Raw genomic sequence first — 26,695 nt, forward strand, 5'->3', positions numbered from 1 at the left:
AAAAAATAAAACATTGTCTACACTAGGCACTTTGTAAATGATAATTTTGTACAGGCTGTCTTTATGCAGTTGCAGATTGTGCTGCCCAGAGCAGGGTGCAAGAGCAAGAGACAGAGTCATTCTTCCTCATGTCTGAAAATGTATAATCGACCTCGGGGAGACCATTTCACTTAGGATCATTTGGATCTTTCTGCCCCAAAAGTAGAGTTTAGTCTCTAGTCATTTGGTTCTTAGCAGTTTCTGCTCCTTTTGGAGTGTAACCTGACAGCAGGATATGAAGTAGTAGTAAGCCATTGTCCTGCTTTGGCCAGATTCATTAGCACAACCAAGAGCAGTGCTAGAAGCTCAAGGGCTACTTTATCCAACCCCCTCTTAGTCTACCAGCCATAAGTCACAATAATTAAACCGTTGGGGGAAATTAATGAATGGGGGAGGATTCTCTATGTTGAGTAGAGAAGTTTTCTTCTTGCATGGACAGAATCTCCATTTAGAAACTCCTGCCTGTTCCACCACACAAGACTGAGGTGCTGTTGATCAATGACAAAGCCATTCAAGGACAGAGAAGTCAGCCTTTCCTAGAGGAAGCTGCACTCCTGCTTTAAGGAGCAGGTTCACAGCTTAGAACCAGAATCGCTCTAACTTCAGAGTCTTGCCTCAGACACTGATGTTCAGACTCAGCTGGGCATTAGGACTAGCATAAATACGTTTCTTGTCAAAATAAATAAATAAAACGATGATAATCAAAGTTTCCATTTCTCTCTAGCTTTTCTTAGAGCAGCACTTATTATATAAGATGTATCCACAGGAGAATATCCAAAATTAGCCACGCTGCAGATATTGTACGAGGCTGGAACAAGAGCTAGCTAGTATCTCTCAGATGTAGCATGCTGCTTTCTTTTACCCATGTTAAACTATTCAGAAACAGTCTTTGTTTTTTAGAGTATTAATATTGCTTTGTCATCTTCTCCCCTTTGCAGAGAGTGGTTCCTAAAGCTAAGTGGCTCAGTTCTCTATAAGCAGTCTTTTCTTCAGAACTAAGTTGCACACTCCCAACTGTCCTTCTTAATACACTTTAAAGGGGGGGGGGGAGTAAAAATAACGCATATCTCATTCCAGTTGGTGTTTTCTATTTCTTTGTGCGCAGGCTCCTTTGGGTTTGTTTTCTATAATCCGCTCACACTCCTCCTACTCCTCGGTTCCTAAAAACAGGATCTGCCTCATGAAAAAAAAATAGTCACTGAGCCACATTATCGACTTAATTTGCGCTGGTTCAAAGCCAAAATAGCTCAAGTAAAGTTTGATTTTTTAAAAAAAAAAACCCTCCTGATTGATAATCAGATGTAACCATTCTTCCTTGCCCGCAAGTTGTGTGGGAGTAGCAGCTTGGTAGCCAAAGAGTTAAGCAGACTGCGCGTGTTAAGTTGAGCTAAGTGAGTAATGCACCTAGTTAAAGTTTTCAGTGCAACTGCTATTGGGAGAGTGAAGGAAAAGAAAAGGCAAGATCAGGAGAGGCGTTTACATGAGCCGAGCTCATTTTAAAGGGGTTTACAAACACAAGGTCAGTAGTACTTGTGCAAATGAGTAATTTTCACACTGCAGCTGATTCTTCCCCCCACCCTCCCCTTCAGACAGCAAAAAGCATTCAGAAAGCTTTAGATTCCCTGGGGCTTCTGAGCCTTCCTCGTCCCAGTGAAACTTGTCCAGAGAATAATGATTTGAAGTGTATAAAGCTGGATTTTCAAGGGGGGAGGAGGAGGAAGTGTTTGCATGTCAGTAGTGTTTTGAAAATGAGAGCAGGGCTAGATTTTACACACACACACACACACATGCACACAGACACATTTTGTGTAATGTTGGATGGTGTCTGTTTTCACAGGCCATGACTTGAATTTGGAATCAAGTCTGTTTCTCTTCCAGTTGGTGTATAGTTGTGAGAGGTGCTAAACTGGTTGAGTTAGTTTGATGCTGTGGGAGGTATAATGATTTCTCAAGCTTCTTGCAGATTACTGAGGCAGCTAAGATGAGGCAAGAGGCAAAAACTGCCGTTCTTCCAGAGTCAAGCAAGGCTGACTTGCATCCAGGTATGCTAGAGTAATTTTTTTGCCATAAAATAACTTGAATGAGAGGGTACTACATGCTAAAAAACCTCAGGAAAAGCCAAGGATGAAGCAAATGAGCGGGCTCTGAATTAGGTGTACCAGCTTATTTAAAGAAAAAGAGATAAGAAGGTGTTGAGCCGTATGTTTTTCCAGAACACCTTTTTCTGTCTCTTTACTGCTTTCACAATCTTCTTTTGTATTACGTTCAGTTAAAATGGGTTGTTGCAACAGAAATCTCTTTCTGCAGAGCATCTGAAAAAGAATGTCTCGCAAATTTGCTTTGAATGGAATTAATGAGGTCTTGTTACGATCAATATTTATCTGTGCCGATGTATGTGGAACTTTTCTCCTGACATGTTAGCCATCAGAGCTAATTCTGCCTACTGGTATTTATTCACAAATCATCCATGCCAAACTTTGATTATGAAAGGGAAAAGACTACAAACTGGCTCATGAGGCATTGTTCTGAAATGTTGGTGGCATTTAATTGATAAAACCGAAGTAGTTGCCGTCTGTGATTTTTTCCCCCTCTGTTCTTTTCTGCCCACAGGATGGTGGTTTTCTAATCTGAAAATTACAGTTGTCCTTTAGGAGTTCTAAAAAACCCTCTTTTTTCTGGTAAACGTCATGTGGAGTTGCCTGGCTGTAGCTGAGTCTTGAGTTTTTTTCACTGGGAAAAAAAATGGGAGATTCAGCTTTATTTGATCTGTTAGAGTGTCCTGTATGCTTGGAGAAGCTGGATGTCTCAGCCAAGGTGCTCCCATGTCAGCACACCTTCTGCAAGCCTTGCCTTCAGAGAATCTTGAAATCACAGAAGGAATTGAGGTGTCCTGAATGCCGAACCTTGGTGCTCTGCAGCATAGAAGAGCTTCCAGCCAACTTGTTTTTAATCCGCTTACTGGACGGCATCCGATTAGGACCAAGTGTAATGAAGTTTGGCTCACTTCAAAGATCTGGAGGTCTCAGTTCTCCTGCCTCTGTCAGGAGACTCAGGGGAGATCCAAGAGGCTTACAACTCAATCAATACAGGCTGACTTCACATTCCAGGATCCCTATGGAAGGGGTAAGGAATATGATTTTTGCAACTTTAATAACAGGACATTTCTAGGCCATGTCTTAACTATAGAAGTTTAACAAATTTGCTTAATTACAGAGATGATTGCTTTCTTCCCAGGCTGCCTGGCAATTTTAGCTGGATTTGTGCAGTAACTGTCTTAAAATTGAAAGGTATTCCAGCTGGAACAATTTCAAGCTAAGAATCAAGCTCATGAGTTTTCAGGGGGTTTCCATCTCCAACTGAGCCTGAAATTGTGCTGAGACTTTTCAAGTGACATTGTAGTACTTCTATTTCCAGTCCTAGATTAAACCAGGAAATAGAGAATTTATACAAGTGGGAGAGCAAAACTACTTTCACACCTGTCAGGTACTGAAGAAAGTTTGATTTCCATAAAATCTTTTTTTAAAAAGCAATTCTTTGTCCTGTGCCATTACAGCTTGGGGTGGGGGGTGGGGAGGTCCCTTATAAGACTGAAATCTTGTTATTTGATCCTGTAAAGACATGTGGCTGTGACTGGATGTGGGTATAAAGTAGGTCAACTGTGTCCTAGATTCCTTCTGCTTGTCATTCCAGTCCTCCTGTTCTCAAGTGCTTTTCACAAAAAGTTCCTTCTCCCTATGTTTGACTTCATGCTAGTGTGAGGGCACAAAGTTTGTGTGCTGAAATGCTTAGTAAAGGTAGTACCAGTGAAAAAGCACATGTGAGACATATGTGCATTTTAAGTCTTGTTGTTGCCCTATACATTCATTTTCCTAAGGGATATATGTTAATTGGACAGCCCTGCTTCATTTCTTTTCTTAATAATTGACCAGAGGTAAGGTCAATCAGGACTGGTGTGACTGTTTAAATGAGAATTATGGTTAAAGAGCATTCAACTATCTTTGTGACTCCCGCAATAAGGTGAGGTGTCCCACTGATGTTGAATTCTGTGGGAAATCATATTGAATTTTATTTCACCCAGGTGGCTGTTCAGATAATCTCTGGAGAGACAGCATGTCTGGTAATTAGAGTGAGGCCCTTGGGAAAGTCGAGTTCAGATCCCTGCTTACCATGAATGATTATCTTTCTCTTTGAGCTTAACCTACCTCAGAGTAGGTCCATGAATGAACAGTCTTTGTCTTTGAGCTTAACCTCCCTCACAGGGTTCCTGTGAAGACAGAGTATGGAAGAACCATGTATGCCACCTTCAGTTCACAGAAGGAATGGTGTGAGAAAAAAATGTAAATTAAAAAAAAACAAACCTATAGAATTAGGACACTTACAGTGATGGTAAACAACAAAAACTCTTTTCCCCATATCTGTGGAACTCAACGTTATCTATAACCTAGATCATGCAACATAGCCACTCACTGGATCTAGTTTCATCAACCTTATCAGCTCATTGTGAAGACGTCTGTAGTATTCTTTGGGTAATACCAGTACTACTTGTTCATGAAGGGCGGAATCTACCCCACAGTACACTAGCATAAGCAGAGGTGGGATCCAGCAGGTTCTCACAGGTTCCCGAAAGTAGGTTACTAATTATTTGTGTGTGCCGAGAGGGGGTTACTAATTGGTGATTTTGCCACGTGATTTTTGCCTTAGTTACGCCCCTCCTCTCAGCAGTAGCGCGCAGAACTTGAAGCAGTCTAGCAGGAGGTGCACCAGCGTGCATGGCAGCCTGCGCCTGCGTGCATTCGTTTCCCGCCCAAGGACTGGCGCAGCAGCTGCGTCCTTGTCACAGTCCCGCCCAGGAGTGCTCCGCCCCTGGAATGCCCGGCCATGCCCCCGTTGTGCCCCCCCATTGGTGCTACGCCACAGTTTGAATCTCACCACCATGGGAACCTGTTACTAACATTTTTGGATCCCACCACTGAGCATAAGCCTCAAGAAGTGAAAATAGTTTTGGAAGGGTTTCTAATAGATGTGAAGAAAACAAAACTCCATACTGATTCTCCTACATGATGGGTTAAATTTAACATGTACAGATTTAGAACCATTCAGAATCTTCTAGAAAATATTTTTTGTTTCAAATTAGTTTTGAGGTTACTCATACCAGCCATGCTTTGTGTAGGTGTATCCAATAGAACCCATGGATTGTGAGATTTATTATCTTGTAACATTTTGCCATCAAGGGAGAAATATGACTTGAAAACTCAATAGGTATGTTAAAAATGCCAAAGTTGAGAGACAGTTGCAAGATTGAGCAAAAAGTAAGACCATAAATATATTTGACTTCATACATCTTGCAAGTCATTAATGCAAATGGAATTGTTTCTAATCCCAGTCCTTCAACATTGAATTTGACCTGGTAAATGTGAAGAAAAAAAGGGTCACAGGAGTCTCTTTGTTTGGAGCCCTCTAAAGGTCTCAGTGTTAAATCTTGAACAAGTTTGCTACTGTTATGGAACCACCTGGGCTGGATGGTTCCATGACATAACTAGGGAAATACTAATTATGATCAGCACAATCATGTGATAAAGTCAATATAATGTACAGCTAGCAAAGATAAGCTTGTCTCAAAATAGAAGTTTTCAAAATAACAAACAGATCAACAGTTAAAGAAGCAGGGGATTGGAACAAGATCATAAGCTCTTGAACTTTTATATATACACATATAAACTTGAAAACTGCTAGGAAATGGTTTTTATTATTGATTAGTAACCATCAATACATATATACACTCACACTTGCTTATAGCTGCAGGAAAAAGTGATAAGGAGCTGGTGAATCCTTACATGACTATGATTGTTAAATGCATACATAAAATTACAACAGAATGGAATATTTATTTTTCCAAATATGGCAAGATTTCATTACTTTGGCTGCAGTCCAAAGGACACTTCACAGTTGAATAAAATGGGAATTGCTTCTGTAGGCCTGCTTAGGATAGGGTTGCTTTGCTCCCTAAATTCTGCTACCAATCAAAATGCTATAATCCAAATATCTCTGTGTTTGCATAAATTAGTGGGCAGCATCTCAACTTTACAGACTTGTAGAGTCTGATGCATGAGCCAGTGTAGCAAATGGAAAGAGGGGATGCAGGCCCCCCCTGGGAGAGCTCTGTAGGTCAGTTTGCAGAAGCAAGTGAGCTTTGTGTTGTTTCCCGATCCATTTAGTATCACAAGCAGAAACATCACTGTGAATCAATCTGTATTGGCATTCCTCACAGCAATTTCCATTGTCAGGGAGCTGTAATCATAGAAATGGCTTCAGTCTTTGTTCGAAGAAAATAAATGAATGATTTACACACGTGAACCAGCCAGATGTCTCAAAGAGTAATCCCAAAACTTGCTTTGTATAACAGGAAGGGGAAACAGCACCACTGCCTTCAAGAAGCATGCTGTGTGAACTTGAATTCATGATTTTCTGAATTCTTCTTTGGATGTTCAGAACAGATGCAGGCTGCTTCCACATAAAGAAGGAAGGTCCAAAGTAGTGATGCCAAGTGCAACTGACAAGTGCAACTGTCCAGATGCAGCACAGTAATTCATTTTCCTACCTTTGTTTGCCTTGTTTTCTTCATGGTAGATGTGGATGGACTGTCCTCTACCCTATGGCTGGCCATCATCACGATTTTCCACCAAACTTTTCTTCTTCTTTTATTTTGGGAGCACATGTGTGACAGCTAAGGAATAGCACATTACTTGAACCTTTGTGCTATGCTCTGCATGCTTGCCTCCCTTTAATGAATCTAGTCTTCCCTAAATTTAGATAACACTTCTGCTCTCAGAAAGGGAGGGAACACGATCTCTGGTTCTCGATTAATGAATGACTTAGCTCCTTGCTAGCTTGGGCAAGGCAATGGGGTTAATAAATCCCTTGCATGTGCACACACAGACACAGGCAGGATCAATTAGTTCCCCACTGGGGTACAGCTACATTTTAGCTCTGAGTACACTTGCACTGTATTTAAGAATTTCTTTGCTTTCTAGGCTAGGGCCAGTTCCCACATCCACCAATCAATATTGATTCCTTCATAAATTGATTAATTGATTAAGAGAGTCAATTCTCTCTCTTCTCTGGACAAGTAAATCCCCCCCCTCCCCCACCAAAGAATCCCTTAGCATTCCAGGCTGGATACTTCGTTCAAGGACTGTGATAAGGGTGGGCATTGGGTTATGTTAATGGCAGAAAGCCACAAGTCCCTGACCCACTCATTCCTCCTTTCTAAGTAACACAGGTTTTATGTATTACTTTATGTGTTGCTTACAGATGTCTATGATTTCTGTCCCTCCCCTATATATACATGAGGATCATAGAAAAACGTGTATCCACATATTTTTCTAGTTCAGCAATAGCTCTGCAATGTTGCTCCATGCTCAAAAAGAAGCCGCTCATGTGACTATGCTGAGGAGAGGGGAATCAAAGGAGTGTTCCTGGCAGTTGAAAGTGAAGGTGTCCCTTCCACTCTGGACACATTACAAAGATATCCCCAGCACTAACATGGCAGGAAAGAATGTTCTTTCTGGTTTATAAAAAGCATTTATTTTACATAAATGGGCTGGCCACAACTGGAGCATAAATGTAAGAAGACATCATATGGAAACAGGGAAAAAATACAAGTTTGATGGCTGAAATGGGGAACATCCTCCACACAAAAGCAGCCACATTTGGAAATGGGGATGTGGGAATATGAGGCTGTGATTTTTAATGTAAAAAATGATGGTGACATCAGATCAGTTTTCAATGTTACCTGCCCTAGATGAACAGATGGAGGAGGAGGTCATAACTGTAAAATAGGTCAGGTTCCCAAATATGATCTTAGAAACAGCTAAAGAGATCAGTTCCCCTGGAGAAAAGGATTGCTTTGGGTGGTGAATTCTATGGGAAGGGAGTAAGGGGTGGCATTCAAGGGAGGGGGAGGGGGCCCGGCATCTGGACAGGTTCCACCCCCAAATTTCCAGGAATTTCTAAACTCTAGCAGGCCCTAAAGCCTACTAGTTTAATAAATTTAAAAAGCCAGACCAGGATCCTTACAGATCACTGTTTACTTATTCAGGAGTTAAGGAACAACAAAGTAAAAATATAGCAGACTAGCATCACTGTCTGAAGATTATCTGTTTGAAATCTGCAGTCAGGCTATGTACCCCCAGGAGAAATTTGGTGTCAGAGACTGGTGCCCCAACATCCCTTCCAGTAACAACCAGAAGCAACATCTTTAGATGCTGTAGCATTTACAAGACCAACGCCCTTGGAGAAAATGGCTATTTGGAGGGTGGATTCTATCGCAGTGGTGGGATTTAAATAATTTAACAACCGGTTCCGGTAGTGGAATTCAAATAATTTAGCAATTAGTTGTTTACATGCACCATTTTAACAACCAGTTCTGCCGAAATGGTGCGAACCTGCTGAATCCTACCACTGATTCGATGGTATTATACCACACTGAGGTATTCCCCTTTCCCAAACCCCTTCCTCACCAGGCTCTACCCCCAAAATCTTCAGGTGTTTCCCAACTCAGAACGGCAACTCTTGGGTTTTTGTAAATGTTAGCGCATCTAAAGATGTTGCTTCTGGTTGTTATTGGAAGTTATGTTGGGGCACCAGTCTCTGACATCAGATTTCTCCAGGTAGCTGCCAACTGTAGCCTGGTAACCCTACTTGGCCTTAGCTCAGAACAGGGTCTAGTGTAGATGAACCAGTTGCATAGGGTTGCCAGCTCCAGACTGGGAAATTCCTGGAGATTTGGAAATGGAGCCTATGGAGGATGGTGTTTGGGAAGGGGAGGGACCTCAGCCAAGTTTAATGTCATGCTGTCCATTCTCTGAAGCAGCTATTTTCTCTTGGGGAACCAATCTCTGTAGTATGGAGATCAACTGTAATAATGGGAGATCTCTTGGCCCCACATGTAGGTTGGCACTCTACACTGCCATAGGGTTACCCAGTTCTTGAAATTAAAAGTGCAATCCTGTGCAAAGTTATTCTAGTCTAACCCCATTGAGATGTATAGGCTTAGACTAGACTAACTCTCTTTAGGATTGGGATGCAAGTCTTTAATCTAGACTGTGTCCCCTTCCTTAATTAGTTTTGTGTGAACAACTTCCAAATGTTTGGATTTTTTAATAAGGTCATTCAAGTAATGAAAACTACACCAAATAAAAATATTTCAAAGTCACTCTCAGGTTAGTACTGCCTTTGAGTTGATTTTAAGGCACATCAAAGATAATTAAAGTCATTAAAGGTTTTATATATTCTGCTGAAAACAAGCCTTGAAAGATATCTGCCTTGGCTCCCTAGGGTGATTTTAAGTACTTATAAATGTAGAATATATTAGAACTTCTGAAATACTTTTTTCTTCCCCTCTCAAATGCCTTTGATAATATCATTGTCTTGAAACAACTATATTACAGAACAGAGTGGTTTTAAAAAAATAGAAAAAAGAAAATTTAAAGCATTTTGATTTCTGACATGATGTTTTCCATTTGAATTGTGTTACGAATGACCCAGTGGCACCAGTACTATACTATGCTTTATTAGGACAAACAAAGCTGTTGTCATGAGTAAGCCTTGAAGTTCCTTAACAGTATTTTTCAGAATAGATGCTCCTTTTAATAGAGAGGAAGAGAGAAAAAGATGTTTAAGGTAGGAGTTACCAATAAGACTTAGGAAAAATGTTCTGTCCTTTTAATGGGGGCTTAATGTGTGGAAATAGTTGAAGTTTTTCATGGCATGGGCATGAATAATCTCACTTAAAAATAATATCCTATTATGTCTCTATTTATACAACACACACACACACACACACAAGCAACAGACAACACTAGCTTCAGGGCATGATGTAACAGCAGTTTACAATGCTCTCAAATGGAAGTGTTATACAGATTCTAAGGTTAATGTGAATGGTGAGAACAGGTTTCAGTTGTACCAAGAATTACTGGGATAGAAGTAAGCAATAACAATTACCTCTTTGAAAATACCAAAACCACTCTGGATCTGCCTTAAGTGACATGTGTTGTCCACAAAGAACTGAATTAGAAATGATTACAACATTCTTTACATCTTTTCTGAGGAGATCAGTAAATAGGAACTCTAGCATTGGTTTGGATTTGATCTGCACAATCTGGTGAATTCATAACTTGATTTGTTTAAAAAATTGGGTGATTAGAGGTATTTGTGATTGAACTCCATGCCCCTGCCCAGCTGCAAATTAATGAAACATACATGTACTCTCTCATACAATTTCTAGAGATAAGCACCTGAAAAAATATTAATTATAACTTTGAAACTGCCAAGCTTGCCTTATACTGTAAAGATGTCTATTAATTGTTGTTAGTTTCATGTACAAAACATTGACTTTTTAGAAATGGATAATCGTCCATGTAAAAATAAAGCACAGAACATTTTTCCACCCTACGTCTCTTTCTGCCTCTAGTGCTAATCAGAACAGATGGAAAAAAGCAAGAGTTTTTTAAAATAAGGTAGCCCTTCCAATATGACTCAGTAGATTGTTTCTGTTAACGGTTCTCAAAAATAACTGCTAAGCACATGAGACAATGAAATCTAGTCTGAGGAGATCTGTTGTGTTTTTTTGCCTTTGCTGAAGTTTCCTGTGTAATGCTTTTGCAAGTTGACAAGAATTTTTTTTCACAAGTAACTCTTTGTTCAGGTTTCCCCTTATGCTTTTTATCCTTGCCTGGCTATACACATGTAAGAAGGCAGTTCCGCCTGCAACAATCTCAGCATCCACCATTCCATCACCGCACAAGTTAGATTTGAAGCATATGTCTTTTGGCTTCATGCAGACTCATGCATTCCAGCAGGGGGTAAACAACTCCTTCCTGGATCTCAGCAAGCTACCTACTTACAGGCTGGATTTGTATCAGCAGTTCTGTAACACACCAGAATAAGCAAACTGGCCACTTCATAGGTGAGCAAGATAAGGCTGCTAGGCATTCAGTCCACACATTCATTGATTTCTTCCAATGCAGGTTTTTTAAAAAAATTATTTACATTGGAAATACTGTTGATGGGTGTGCAAGCTCAACAGAATTAAAGTCAAATCAGAGGATCACAGCAGAAGCCCAACAGAACCAGTGACAACGTAGAGAATGCTCAGCAGAATCCACTACCATTGGGGCAGTGCCAGCTCAACAGAACCAAAGTGAAACCAACAGCAGAACAAATTCAAGCACTGAGCCATACAGTAAAAACCGTGAAGGGGACACAAAGCCTTATGAGAAGAAGGCGACTAAGATCCCCTTAAAAAATTTTTTTATTGTATAGAATTTTTATATAACCGTTACATACAATATATTTATTCAAACTATACATTTTTCCCCTTTTTCCCCTCCCTCTCCCTCTTCTTTTTCCCTGTTATTCAAGCAAGCAGCAGAAGGTTCATTCTCCATGTTCTCTTCTCCCAGATTTCTTCGTTAAATCCGGTTTCTCTCATCCAGGTCTCAAACATTGTCCATATCTTCATAATGCCTCTTAATTTCTCTTGCCATAGCATATTTTTTGCCTTCATCTCAAAAATTTCTAACTGTATTTGTTCCTAAGATCCCCTTCTGACCTTCATCCCAAGACACAAAAGTGGTAGGCCTAGGACTGTATACTCTTCTCTGTCACTAGCATTATTTAATGCCAGGTTCATAAATAATAACATCACCATGCTACAGGATTACCTACTAGCACATAATGTGGACCTGGCTTGTGTGACCAAGACTTGGTCGCCTTAAAAGAAATGGTTGCCTTAAAAGAACTTGCTCCACCAGGTTTCTTGGTCCTTCACCAGGTATGGACAAAGGGTTGGGGTGAGAGTGGCTATGTTCATCCGGGAGGCTTCCTCCTTCAGAGTGATCCCTGTGCCAACGATCTCTGGCATTGACTGTGTTGTCCTGGTGTAGGATGTCATGGAGTGTTTGGCTTTATTACTGGTGTACCAACTGCCAAGCACACCAGCAGATAGCCTGCTGACACTCCTAGGGGTCATAGCGGATTGGGCCTTGAAGAACCCTGGACTTATTGTTTTGGGGGACTTCAATGCCTGTGTAGATTTGATCGCAACTTCACAAGTAGTGGACCTGGTGTTATCCATGGCAGCACTGGGACTCCCCTTGGCCCCTACCATTCCCTTTTCAATCTGGCCACAGTGGTCTGGGGCCCTCATCCCTTCAAAACCATATTTCCCCACATTGCCCATGGAGAACACTTCATTCCTCCAATTGCAATTTCCTGTTGATCCCTGGCCCCAAGGATATTAGGTTGGTCACAGCCAGAACCAGGGCTTTCTTGGCCCTGGCTCCAGCCTGGTGCAACTCTCTGTCAGCTGGCACCAGGTCTCTGCAGAACAGTTCTGCAGGGCCACCAAGACAGAGATGTTCCACTGGGCCTTTGGTTAAGGCCACCTATGAGACCATTACATCAACTAGAAGCCAGTCTCCCTTATTCTGCCCACTTTCAACTTGTGTGTTCCCCTCTTATTTGCTGCCTGACAAGCAGAGAGTAATTCTGGTTGGGATGTGGGATGGAGGGGATTTTAGATTCGATTATACTGATTACTGCATGATGGTAAATGTGAGGTTTAAATTTTGTTCGGTTATGGATTGTGTTTTGATTTTGCTGTAAGCCACCCTGAGCCCAGCCTTGACTGGGAATGGGTGGGGAATAAATCCAATAAAATAAATGCATAAATAAAATAAAAAAACAACTCTGGCAAAAAAAACCCTCTGGAAACCAACAAAGGGACTTGCCACACAAGCAGTGTGGCAAGTCCCAAGATGCAAAAACAAAGCAGGGAAAAAGAAAGAGGAGAATAAAAAAGAACTGTCCCCAGGATCCTGCAAATGTTGGCTCCAATCTTTTTGATAAATCCTGAATATTTCTGGGATTTTTCAGGACCATTTTTTTCAGTTTCCCAGATAAATCGTGGATATATTTGGGATGCTGAATATACCTCAAAGTACCAATATTTCCAGTTCAAGTGTATCCAAATGCATACCCCTAATACTATTTACAAAAGGGTATAATCCAAAACCCTGGAAAAATCAACATGTAGGGGGGTTTTCCCACTGAGTTATGGGGCGTAAAGCACTTGTTATAATGTGCAAAGGTACTTAAGCTGATTTAAGTTTCAAGTAAACCTCTGTGGTTTTTTATTCCAGACCAGTGTTGTTTGTAATGATTCATGTGATAGTTGGTGCCTGTTTAGCATAGGTATAAGAGCATGTAGTGTATCAAATCTCTATTTTTGATATTTCAATCAGAAATAGAGATTTTTTTCAGATTGAAATATTTTTGCTGGCTGCTGCTATGATTATTCACTTTTTCTCTGTTTGTTTCTATTGTTTTCCCGAGCTGCTATTGGCTGCTTCATTTCCATTTTCCCCTTTAACTGTTCATTCATTCTTTTGCCTGGATTAGTCATATCAGGGATCTAAGCCAATCAGGAATCCTATAGTGAACAAAATGATGTCCTGAAGCTATGCAGACAAGTTGTTTACAGCCTAATGAAGCTATTATATAGATTGTGTCTGAAGCTATGTAGCCAATCATATGCTGTTATATGATCATGTCCTAGAGACCAATGAATGCAATTAAGCAAGGGATAGCATAAATGAATATTTATTTATTGGGGGATATAAAAATTACCCTGTGCATTCCAGGGTCTGCCTGAGGTAACTAACATCATAAACAAAACAAATAAAAAACAGTAAAAGTACTTCAGTAACTAGAGAGCCAGGGTGGTGTAGTGGTTAGAATGACAAACCAGGACCTAGGAGATCCAGGTTTAAATCCCTGCCTAAGCTATCTCATGTGGCTGCTGTGAAGATAAGATGAAAGAGAGGAGAATGTTGTAAGTCACATTGTGTCCCCATAGAGAAGAAAGGCAGGATATGAATAAATGCATTATAAGCAAGCTAAAACGGCCATGAAACCAAACAGTTTTTTGCAAACATAGTAAAACAATTGGTATGAAATCAGTATTCAAGCAGGACATGAAAGGGGCAAAAAGGTTAACTGACTGAGGGAAGTGAACTCTTGCCTGGTGTCTAAGGTGGATTCCAGAAAGAGCAAATGTAACAGGTGCAAGGCGCAATACAAACCATTTGGGTCCTGTCCCGGAAACATACAGGTCCTGTCCCCGAAACAAGTTTTTCCTGTTTTATTGCTCTCAACCTGGGATTTTTGAAAATACTAAACCAGTGATTCTTTTGCAAAATCCTGGGTTGGAGCTGCTCCCACACAAACAGCCAGGCAGTGGATGCTTTATTTCCCTCCCTTCTATCCATTCACTTTAAGGGAAAAAGGAAAACTAGTTCCTTTATAATGACTGCAACCCATTATACGTATGTGGAATCCACCTAAAAGCCATTGATGGAGGTGCCAGGTGAGCTATGAGGGGGAATAGCATCCTGTGGGCAGGGCTGCCAGGAGTAGTGGTGAGCTGCAGTAGGAGGTGGTCTTTCAAGTGCCCTGGCCACAAACCTCTTAGGACCTTTTGAAGTGTGCTTGGTAACAAGGAGGCACTCCCATGCAGCTCTTTCAGCACACCAAAGAGACAAGCATTTTTGAAAGAAATGCCTAAAGAATTATCAAATGGGAAGATATAGTTGTGGCATAGTGATTAGAGTATTGGACTAAAAATGCAACAACTAGGTTAGTATCCCTTTTCTGTCGTTGAAGTTCTCTGGGTGACTTCTCACAATTTTTCAGCATAACCTACCCTACTTCATGAGGTTGTTGTGAGGATGCATTTGAAGAAGGATAAATAATGTAATAAGCCATTCTGAATTCCAGTTAGGAGAAAAAACAGGATATAAAATAAAATATTTGTTAGCACTGTTGAAAATGTTCACAATCAAAACCTGTAAGTAATTCTGACTTAGCCCTAAAGCAGGGTTAAAAAGGATATGATTGAATTCTACAAATATCTAAGTTGAGTTAATTAGGGATATATCCAATGTGCATTTATTCAAGTTTGAGTAATTTAAGTTTTATAATAGTTCATAATTAACCTATTTGGCATCTTTGAAGTATCATACCAGTTTCCATGAAGAGTTTTCTCAAACACTTATGATGTCACATCATTTTCTCATTATGTTTTTCTATGGCTCATCACACTTGCTGACTTCTTATTGTAGATGAATTAAGAGAAACTATCCTTCAAAATAACATGTACTTTGTTTGTAGGATGAGGGGCAATTTAGATAGTTATTCCAGAGAGGGAGAGAAAGATTCAGTGATGCAAAACTGGATGGTGTCTGAGGGGTTCAAATCACCAGTTAGCCAAACTGGGATGATTGGTCAACAGTAGCTCAACACTAAATGCTTTGCCATGTTCCCAAGATGTGATTTGATTCACAATAAGACTCCCAGGCTGGAGGTGAATGGATAAAACCGTCAAAACCAAAGTCCAATGGAACCTTTAAAACTAATACCTTTTATTTCAGTACGGGCCTTCTTAAAAAAGGTAGACTATAAATGAAAAATAAGATCCTTATGACTATAGTTTAATTCTGACCAGTTTTGTCATGGTTGGAATTGTTATTGGATTTTCCCATCCATGTTGCTGGTAGTTTGTCACCTGTTGAACAGCAGCAAGCATTTTATTTTATTCCATTCCATTCTATTATTTGTATGTTATTTTGTAATACATTGGTGCATCAGTGTATTAGTAACGTGAAAAAATTCCCAAATATCTGAGAATTGCAATTGTAAGACCACCATTTGTCTGTGAATCCGTACTGGCTTCTGTCAGCCCTGGAGAGCTCATGGGGCCTTTCCCCACTTACCTTCTGCTGCGTGCTACTTGGGCCAAGTAGCGTGGGTTCCTGGGGCACTCCCCACTACAGGGGCGGAGACAACGCAGCCACCCCGACGCTGCTGCTGTCGCGCCCCCTCAGCGTGCGTCATTCCTGGCGCTGGAGAGTGCGGGGTCATGGGGAAGCCAGGGCGCGCACCAGACATGACGCGCGCAGTGAGTAGCGCGCAGCGACGGTGGTAAAGGGAAAAATGGGGAAAGGCCCCTTGTCTGCTATGCCTGTGTCAACTTGGGAGGGGAAAAATCCCCCCCAATTCCAACTTGAAACACTTCGTTCAACTAGTGACCATCAGTGGATCACTATATCAATATTACATGAATGCTTGTTTTGCAAAATCTACTTTGGCAGTTTTCGCCATCCCTGGCTGGTTTGTGGAGCACCACCTGTCCTGCTGTCGGAACAGCTCAAATCCTTGCCAGGTTTCCCTATGCTTGTTTGTGATCAATGCAGTTTACCAGCAGGAAAAAAAAAACATTATTGTGGAATCTGGAAAGTGGGGATGGGGAGGGAAGTGTTTTTGCTGTCTTCTTCATCCATACCATAGTTGTTTCCCACTGGCAGTAACATCAATGTATCAATATATCAATGTATTGATAGATCAGTGTATCTATACATTAAAGTTATGTTCCTTTGAAATGTATTTACTAAGTTATTGCCATCACCACTCCCCAAGCAGCCTTTGGTAAAGAGAGCTAGAGGTCCTGTGAGGGGGGAAGAAAAGGCTCATGTTCCACAGGACACTGATCCGCACAGATGCAATACAGCCCCCCCCCCCATGCTAATTTCCCATGCACATCTTGTAGGTAACACACCATGGTGACAGCACAAACCCAATTTGCAAGGAAATACATTATTCCTACCCTGGGCCAGAAAAAAGCTGCAGAGAAAAGCTGATACAACAGTGTACAATACACGCTACTTGCCCCACATGAAAGGAAAATGAATTTACTGCTGACAAAGAGTGGAATAAGACATGGGTGGGTAATTGGCCAGTGCGTAATTCTGTTAGGATTGTGCTGTAATGACCTAAGAAAAAACATTTTCTCTCAAATGTGATTCATAGTATGTGATTGATTTATGGGGATTTGCAGGTTCACATGATTCTTCCTCATCATTTGAAGGTTATCTAGAAACAAATGAATTCTACTTTTGTGGCAAGCTGCAGTTTGACATTACGTTTGACCCATAAAAGAAGTGTTCTTCAGCTTTTCTAAGAGAAGAGTACTAAGGAAATAGCATTTGAGGGTCTGTGATTGCTTCCATCAGGCTTGATGAGCTGTTCCATCAAAACCAGGACTCTAAACCAAAACTTTTAATCCCCGTTAGGAAAGAAGTGCTTGCAGACTAGATGTAAAATGAACTATGGTATTTTTGCAGAAGTGGAAATGATTCATTTCTGAGTTCCACACAGGAGAGGAAGCAAGTATACAAGCCTCAGATTTTTCATTTTGTAGACTCGTGCCACAGATCCATTTTACTCTGCCTTTCCACAGTGTGAAGAGAATACTACCCTGTTTTGACAAGGATGCTGGAAAATGACTCAGATAATGTATATGAAGCACTTTATATAATGCTTTGTGTTCAAACAATGGTGATGAGGGAAAGAGTATGAAATTTTGCTGACATTAGAAAAATAAAGAAGCTGAGCAGGATTAGTCATGGTTAGTAGTTAGAAGGGCAACCTTCAAGGAATACCAGGGACATGACATGGAAGCAGGCAATGGCAAACCACCTCCAAACCACCTCTTGCTTTGAAAACCCTGTGGGGTCATCACAACCCCACAAAAAAAAGAGCGTATGGAAGTTTTCATGGATGTGCAGTCACTTTTAAATGATAGACAAAGATTCTTTAATAATGTACAATGTGCTGCTGGATTGTCAGGACAAAAAGCAGTTTGGTGCTCACAAAAATCAGGGCAATCATCAAGTGAACAGGAAAAAAATCTTTAGATCTCTTAAGCATAGGCTAAGAAACAAGGCTTTGCTTTTTAACAGTCTCTTCAAAAATTCCCCCTCCCTCTTATGTGCAAGTAAATTGCAGAGAGTACCATTTATCTAGCCAAGATGATTCAAAGGTTTGGAAAGAGCAGAACCCAAGGGATTTTAAATAATTTAAAAGTTGATGCTTTAGACCATTAAATCCATTCTTTTGATGTGCACCATATAGGAACATTCTTAGATAGGACAGCCTTGAATCAGAGAAAAGGGGGAGTACAGCTGCTGATGAAGACTGAGTTTGTAGCCTGCTTTTATTGGTGTTTATACAAGTGGATTCCGCTCAGCACAAATATGTCTTTAGGATGTTATAAAAAGCATTTTTGGGAAGAACTTTGCACAGCTGTCTTCTCCAAAATATTATATTCCTCTCAACCCAGGCTTTTTAAAAATCACTAAACTAGTGACCTTTTCCCCCCAACCTGGGTTGAAGATGGTTCCTGCCTGCTGAGAGAACATCAACAAGAAGGAAAGCCTTTATTTCTCCCGGCCAAATTTCTTACTTTCATTTCCACTGCTCAAGCCCACCATTTTGTTTGCTGCAGCAGATTCTCCATGAAGATTCTCCATGGAGGTTTCCTCTTTTTACAGCTCATCTGTTTGCTATTTCACCATAAAAAGTAGATGAATAAAGTTTGTTTAACCTAGTGATCCGTGCACATGCAATTTTTCCTTTTTCTGTTTAGAGGGGGATATCTGCAAAGCTATAGCAACATAATTAGAGGAGGTGCAATATGTGCATATTTATGTTGCTGTAACATCAAAGACATCCCCCTCAAAACAAAACAAAAAAGGACAAGGATATGTGCTTGGGATTGCTAGGCAAAACAAACTTCATTCATCTACTTTTTGCAGTGAAATAGCAAATGGATGAGCTGCAACCAGAGGAAACTTCCATGGGGAATTTTCACAGAGAATCTGCTGCAGCACACAAAATGGTGGGTGCCACTGTGAAACTGACAGGAGCTCTGTTCAGCAGGCAGAAAAGAAGATCTGTTTTGGCTGGCACTGTGGGAACACAAAATGCCAAAAGTAAATATTTTTATAATGTCCTAAAGGCTTGGTGGATATGACAGAATTAACTCTTTTCTTCCTTTCTCAAAGAGCTGTTTGGGGCTGTTATAAGCATTGTAAAGGTAAGAAACATTGGCCCAAATTGAGTAAGTCTGGAAGAAAAATCTCAATGCTAATGCTCTCAATAGGATCACAAAAGTCCCTCAACATAAAAAAACCCTTAAATTAAATTATTCTTAAATTATTCTTAAAGCAAACTACTGATCCAGCAACAGTGCGGGAACAGTATTCTTTTCATAGTACAGTTGATGCAGTGAGCTCATCCTGCTGTGATAAAAATACATTCAACTCCAACATTACCGCCTTCACACAAATCCCTATTATATATAGCAACTATGCTGTAATACTTTCTTCTCTGTACTTTCTTCAGTCTTCTCTCTTCCAAGGCCTCTCCTAACTCCCTTTTTAAAAAGGTACTGATGGGGTTTGTTTTTTTTTCCCAAAATTAGTCTCTAAACAAAGTTTTGTAGATCACTTGTATTCCACCAATTTTTGCATATTAAAAGAAGCCACCAAATATTGTGTACATGATTTCCTGGACAACCCACAGTGCCCAGACTATGCATTGGTAGTGCTGGTACATTGTGTGTCCTGCCAGGAATCTGTTTCTGTGGTCTATCCAACTAAAATCACAATAAAAAGAGCGATATCAAGAATCCGCAGAGCCATGTCCAGCTTAGCAGTACTAGATGCTTCCTCTCAACATGAAGTAATGGTGAATCACAAACCTAGCACGCTATACAGATAAGCAAATATTCCCCTTCTCAGTGTAGAAAAGGAATTTCATTTATGGGGCTTGAATGAAGAATGCTTGGAGTGGGGGGGGGGCTCTCATTCTCTTGGGAGTTTCACATTATTTTAAAATGATTCTTAAAACAAATGGCTGCAGGATTCTCAGTCCGTGAACAATATCCTTCCCACAGTACAGCTATTTGCAGCGTAAAAAGAGCTTCTGTGCTTGTGCAAACTCCATTATGTGCTATGTTCACTATTATTATGAGTTAACAGAGTTGTGTTTTCATCCTCCAGTAAATCTTTTGTCCAGAGAATCAAACATCAGATCCTTGCTATGCTAGGATCTAATGTTCAGATAAGAAGGTCATCAGCTTTTATGTGTGGTGCTGAGCCCCTTGTGTGTTTAGATAAGTGCATGTACACATTAGGTTGCCAAGTGTACAGATGGGCACAGATTAATAATCATTAGCAAGCACCAAAAGCTTCTCGGAGAAGAGGGCTATCTGCTGCCACCACCACCACCCCCTTCAGTTGCCATTATGTAAGCTTAGTTCTCACTGAGTTGATAAGCCTGTGGGTAGACTGTACTTCTTCTGAGGTGCACATGACAAAATATGTGTCTATGCAAAAGAAAATTATCTGCACATAGAAAACTAAGTGTGGCATGGATAAGATAATGCTAGTCTAGAATGCTGCTTTCTGACATCTACCTTGTATGTACAAGAAAGATTATTTCTTCATAGGAGTCCACACTTGTACTTTAAAATTATACAGTCCAAATACAGGTTCACCATATCTGTGTCGAGATAAGATACTGAAATGTCCATGATTCGATTTTCCTAGCATTTTTAAATGCATACTGTCGCCACGAGAGGCCCTTATTTGGACTGGTATCATCTGGTAAAGATAAAATAGGTTCAACAGTCAGGAGGGAGCGCTTTTGATTGGGAGTACAGCGCTGGGATGAAAGTAGAGTTGCCAACCTGCAGGTTGTGGCTGGTTATCTACCTCTATTACATCTGATCTCTAGGCAATAGAGATCAGTTCACCTAGAGAAAATAACCACTTTGGAAGGTGGAGTATATGGCATTATACCCTACTAAAGTCTACGAACTCCATCCTCAGTCTCTACCCGAAAATCTCCAGGTACTTCCCAACCCGGAGCTGGTAGCCCTAGATGGAAGGGTTACCCCCCCCCCCTTCCATGGTTTAACCTTCATTCATATTAGGGCCTACACAACTGCTATTTTACATTAAAACACCAAAATGCTCCCATCCTAGCGTGGTGTAGTTGTAACAGAGGCAAGCTCTAATCTGGGGAGCTGGGTTTGATTCCACACTCCTCCACATGAGCTTCAGACTCTTAATTGGTGTACTATATTTCCCTGCTCCTATGCATGAAACCTGCTGGGTGACGGACTAATCACAGTTCTCTCAGAACTCCCTCAGTCCCAAGTACCTCACAAAGTGTCTTCTGTGGTGCAAAAGAAGAGAAAGAGTTTGTAAGCCACTTTGAAACTCCTTACAGGAGAGAAAGGGGGGATATAAACCAAACTACTTCTCCTCTATGCTTCATCTCAATGGGCCCTCTCTGAGAACCAGGCTATTCGTTTCACATTTTATATCTGCATGGTGCCTTAGTCTTCTGAACACCTGAACATAGATGGAAAACTGGGTAAGGTACTGTTGGGATATACTACCAGCCTGCCTGTTCTAATATATTCCATATATGCTCTTCTAAATTTGAAAGAATACCCAAGAAAACTTTATTTAGGGCCTTGTACCAAGGAACAACTCCCTGTGAGCTCTGCTTCTCCCCTCCTCCACCCAGTGTGAATCTTATTTCCCTCTCCTGATCTGTGATAACTGTATTTATTAAGATGTCTGATTCATCCCAGACAAGTTACTACTCATCATAGCTTGTACTCAGTCAGTCCAGAGACAGAGACAACCTGATATCCTGGTGAGCCACCTTGGGAACATAAGCTTCCAATTTCTGGTATGAGAAAACACTAGGGCTAGCTAACAATAACTAGGGTAGCTCTGATCACAATAAACCACAGTTGTTAGAAATTAAGAAAGACCTGAGGAAGGTTATGTGAGCCAAGGAAGTAGGACATGAGCCAGATTCCCATCAACCCCCCCCCCCCCACATCAAAACTAATTTTCAACAAAAGAAATGGCTAACTAGCATCATGCATCCTAATAACGTAATCATGCTATTCCAGAGGGGAGTGGTTGGCTACAACTGTCCAACAAGGACACAGACCTCTCCCTGGCAACTTTCAAAATGCCAGGTAGTCTATTCCTCCCTTTTACAGGGAGATTAAACATCTGGCTTCTGGCTGCTACTACTAATGACTGGTTTTTAATGTCAGTGGTCCTAGTGTGCTTCTATGCTGGTTTTATGTATTCTTATTCTTTCTATTTATTTTGGGGCAGAAGTCACAAAGTTTTTTTTTAATCTCTGTGTGCCACCTTGATATATAATTGCTTCAAATAAATGAAAGTTGTTATTACTGTACCTTGGAACAATGTGGAGCTGTGTGAGAAAGATAATATAAGGATAAGGTAATTAAATTGGTGTGTTTGCCTAATACTTTGACATAATGTAGCCTGCCTGGTGCAGAAGCAGCAGCACTAGCAGCTGGAAAGAGTGGCCATTGGTCCTGGATCAGCCCACTCAGGAGAGCCAGAATACATTCCAGTTCCCTCTCCTTTCTCACTTGAACTATGGAACACGGGGCTAGCAATTAATTCAAGTCCCCTTTTGGCCATTATCAGCTTTCCAGTATTCTCTGTTTTAATGCTACAGAGGACTTAAGGGAAATGACACACCTAATACACACTTTCTCACATGATTGCCAAAATACATTAGTGACAACAGTGGTACACCCAAGTTGACAAATATTTTGCTTTGCTACAAAATCAACACTGTTGGTTTACTCTGTCAATATGCATCCAAACATTGCTTTTCCCCCCAGTCTCTCTACAACCCATTTTAGTATGTTACTGCTGTGTTCTGCAATTAGAAAGCAATTTACAGAAATGGAGAAAGCTTGACAACTAGAGCATTGAAAATGTAGTTTGCTGAGCGGCATCTCAGGCAAGAGTTGGTGGCAAATTTTAACCTAAGCTTCAAAAACACTCCATCTTTTGTTTATAAACCGTTCTAAATCATTTTGTTCAGTCAGAAGAAATGGACCCAAATTAAATAAGGTGGTACAAATTGGAACAAGGTACTGATGTGGGCAAGGCTGTTGTCAGGGTTTATTTCTGCATTTGGAAGTTAAGGGAGTAGGAAACAAGCTAGGGTTGCCTGAAGCCCCCCCACCCCCACCCCCACCCCCCGGATTTATAACTGATTTCCAGACTACAGAATTCAGTTTTCCTTGAGAAAATTGCTACTCTGGTGAGTGTACTATATGGCATTATAAGTGCCCACTGTGGTCCATACCTTTTCCCTGCCATCTCCACCTACAAATCTCTAGCAACTTCCAGAGCTGGCAGCCCTAGGTGAAGTGGATCAAATACGGGCAAAAGCAAAAATGTTAAGAAATTAGGTTCCCACAAGTTATAGGAATACCAAAGCAAATCAGATTCCTAAAATATATGCCATCAATTTGTTCATTTTACATGCTTTGGTCTGATCTGAACATAATTCAGTTTGAAGGTTTAAGTGGTGGAAGATGGCCCTCTAGAAGATGCAGAATCATGAATGAAATTAGACTACCAAAATTTTAGATGAATCAAAAGGCCAATATAATTCTACTAGCTACCATTTGCATTCTTTGCATTTTGTGATCACAAATATTTTAGCAAGATTCATTTTAATGCCATTCAATGTCTGGTGCGATTACTGCATTCCCCCCCCCCCCCCACAGCCCAAACTGCAGTGTCAGTTGTTACTGAGCAAAATACTTCACTTTTGATTGCAGGATATATTTTGTTACTTAACCATTTATAAAAAGGGCCTCTAGAATTGCCAGGCCTGTTCTTCAGCGGTGGGGTGGGTGGTGGGGATTGTCATGCAGTGGCATCTCTATGGGTGAAGATTCAGAAGTGATACTCTAGGAAGTCCCCCCAGTATTTATGGTAAAAGACTATAGAGACTGGGGAAATTCCTACAGCATCACAGCCACAGCAGCCAGAAGTGATATTGTCATGGCCACAATGTAGGCCGCCTCCATTTTATCCCACTTCAAGAGTGGGGAAGAACCAATTGGTGGGAGATTACCTACCACCTGGTAAACCTAGGGATCTCAGACAGGTAACTCATGAAGTACTAGTAGCTTACCAGCTGCTGCAGAATAGCTTATGCTGCATCTCCTAGAAGACCCAGGAAAGAGAACAAAAAGATGCACACTGTGACTAGGCTTTTTAAAAAGCATTTAATTCATAGGCTTTCTTTCCTTTGTGCTGCTTAAGTTGATACTTTCTTTTCTAGTGCAGTGCACCCATGTTTTGTGTACATGTGTGTAAAGTACTGTTAAGTCACAGTCAACACATGACAACTCCATAGCAAGTAAGTAGAGGTGGTTTGCCATTGTCTTTCTCTGCAAAGGCTTCCTTGGTGGTCTCCCATCCAAATACTAACCCTGCTTAGTCTCCAAGATCTATGAGACTGGATTATGCTATAGCATTCCACATCCCTATTCTATGTTTAGGGAAAAATATAACTCAGTAACACTCCATAGGAGGGAGGTTGCTTGGGGTATTTTCATTATTCACTAATTCTCATTAAAGAAAAGACTGGTAACCTCTGATTTATAATAAAGTTGGGGTCGGAGGAGATAGTGTCTGTAATATATTCAGGTAGCTTCTGAGTTGTCAAGCTTCCATGGCAGTGTGTGAATGTGATTTTGCCTCCCAGATCCTAGTTTGACATTTTTAACCACTGGACATTTTTAACCATGGGGCCATAGTTAGACAATTCACATAAAGAGCTTTTCATATAAAATGCCATTCAGACTGTTCCAATTATGTAGCCTCTATCATGCCATCTAGGTAGCATAAAAACTTTCCTGGAATCTGGAGTACAGTAAGGAGGGTACAAAGAAAAAAACAGCTGGAAGCAAGATAGAAATATGCTCTCAGACACTGAAATTGGCTTCTTCCCCAGAATTGCAGTCCCTGTCTGTACTGTAGTAGTACAAAATAGTACAAAATAAAATCAAAATAGTAATTTCGGGGAGCAGCTGCACATTAGTTATTTTGAGCAGAGGCTTTTGTGCAAGATTTTTCTTTCCAATAACAGAGCAATGATTCTTTGTTAAGCAGCATAAAGCGACCAGCTTAAAGCAACTTACAGCCAAACTAGAGGTAATAATGATTAACAGATTTTTTCCCCACAGGACTGCCCCATTCTCATATGCGTATTTAACAGGGGTGAGTATTTAATAGGAGTCCATGGGAGAGAAGCATTGAATCTTCTTTCTGCACACAAACAGGTTGTTTCATCCATTCACTTCTCACATTTGGAAACAGGAAGGAATGGCTGGAAAAATCTATTTGTGGACATGGTACAGGAAGGCAGTTCAATGTCCTTTTTCATACATTCCTTTTTTTTAAAGCCTCACCCCTTACCTTGTATGTAAACATGACCCATATCAAACATAGTTTAGTTCTTCAATGCATGCAACCTCTTAATTGACCAGATAGGAGCTTCCCTAGCTAGCAGACCTTGCAGAATCCAACATGAAGCTGTCATGGTGATCCACTCACTATGCCATCATTGACATTTCAAATGTGGACCTAGTATCAGCATCTAACCAAGTGGCTATGGCTTATAAAAGCATATGCAACCCATAGATTCAGTACCACAACATTTATTATTATTTTGGTTTCAGAAGACTGACACTATTTGGTTTTTATCTTGTCATTCCTCCAAGAAGTTCAATGGTGTACAAAGGTCTCCCTCTGTAGTAGGGAGGCCAGGTTGCATGCTGTGGCAGGTAATCTCCGGGTTTCTGCTTTGATCCCCTGCTGCTACTTGAAAAGGCAGCAAGAGAAAAATGATATCTCAAAGTCACTTCTGGCTATGCACCACATTGTCACTCCATTGCGGGGAACTCCCCAAACTCTATAGGATTCTCCCCAAACTCTGTAGTTTTATCACAGAATTTCAGTGTGATTCTAGTGTGCCCCATGGCACTGTGTGTGCCCCATGGCACTGTGATGATGCTAGTGTGCCCCATGGCACTGTGATGATGCTTCAAGTGACATAACAGATGTCTTTGGACTCCGTTTCCATAAGTCTCTATCCCCTTCAGTATATCAAGCGCTAGTAACCATAACCAGTTTATATTGCTCACTGGCTTGTAATCTGGATAAATGACAAAGAAATCTAATTGCAACCTTGTCTCAGATTCATCACCCAGTGCTCTCTTGAGAACCTCTAGCGCACACTTAAGTGCTCATGTAAATCAACTTCAGGTTATGTAGGAGAAAGCAGGCCCCAGCAAGGAGAGGGAATAAAACATTTGAACAGTGAAATCTTAGGAGCAGGTTTCTCTGGTCTTTCAAACATGAAGCACTGACTTGCAAAACACAAAGATATTTCATTTGTTACCAAGGAGATAACTCAGACTGAAAGTCAGGAAGGAATAGAAGAGGATTAGTGGATGACTGTGTTAAGCTAATATAACTACTTGATGCCAAAAATCTTTAGTTTTCTTGAATCATTGTCAATCAAAATCTGTTATCTGTGTGAATAACAGGCATCTGCATAGCCAAAATGTTTCCAACCAACAGAATTGTGTTCTTCTCCCAGGAGCTGAGTGGCAGAGAAACTGCTGCCAGCAGAAGAGAATCTTTCAGTGGAGGAAGGTGGCTTGTTCTTTGGAAAAGTCAGGTACAGTCAGGAGCAGTGAGGCAGCCATATTAGGAATCTTTATTTTTTCATGCCAGCTCCTTTATGTGTCAATTTTGCTCTGTTGTCTAAAAATTTAACCTATTGAAGCTGTTTTTCTCCTTCCCACCACTGTTTG

At 40.8% G+C, this 26,695-nt stretch overlaps 1 protein-coding gene across 1 annotated transcript in view; it reads left to right on the forward strand.

The window, feature by feature from the left end:
* Positions 1-1,863: 1,863 nt before the first annotated feature.
* SH3RF2 (SH3 domain containing ring finger 2) overlaps positions 1,864-26,695 on the forward strand; it is a 113,546-nt gene continuing 88,714 nt past the window's right edge. Inside the window, exons 1-2 of the mRNA XM_048492086.1 lie at positions 1,864-2,081; positions 2,650-3,162. Coding sequence (XP_048348043.1) covers positions 2,782-3,162 — 381 coding nt within the window. The 5' untranslated portion in view covers positions 1,864-2,081; positions 2,650-2,781. The remainder of the gene's footprint in view (positions 2,082-2,649; positions 3,163-26,695) is intronic.

The sequence above is a fragment of the Sphaerodactylus townsendi genome, linkage group LG03, assembly GCF_021028975.2.
Source record: "Sphaerodactylus townsendi isolate TG3544 linkage group LG03, MPM_Stown_v2.3, whole genome shotgun sequence".
Classification (NCBI taxonomy): Eukaryota; Metazoa; Chordata; class Lepidosauria; order Squamata; family Sphaerodactylidae; genus Sphaerodactylus; species Sphaerodactylus townsendi.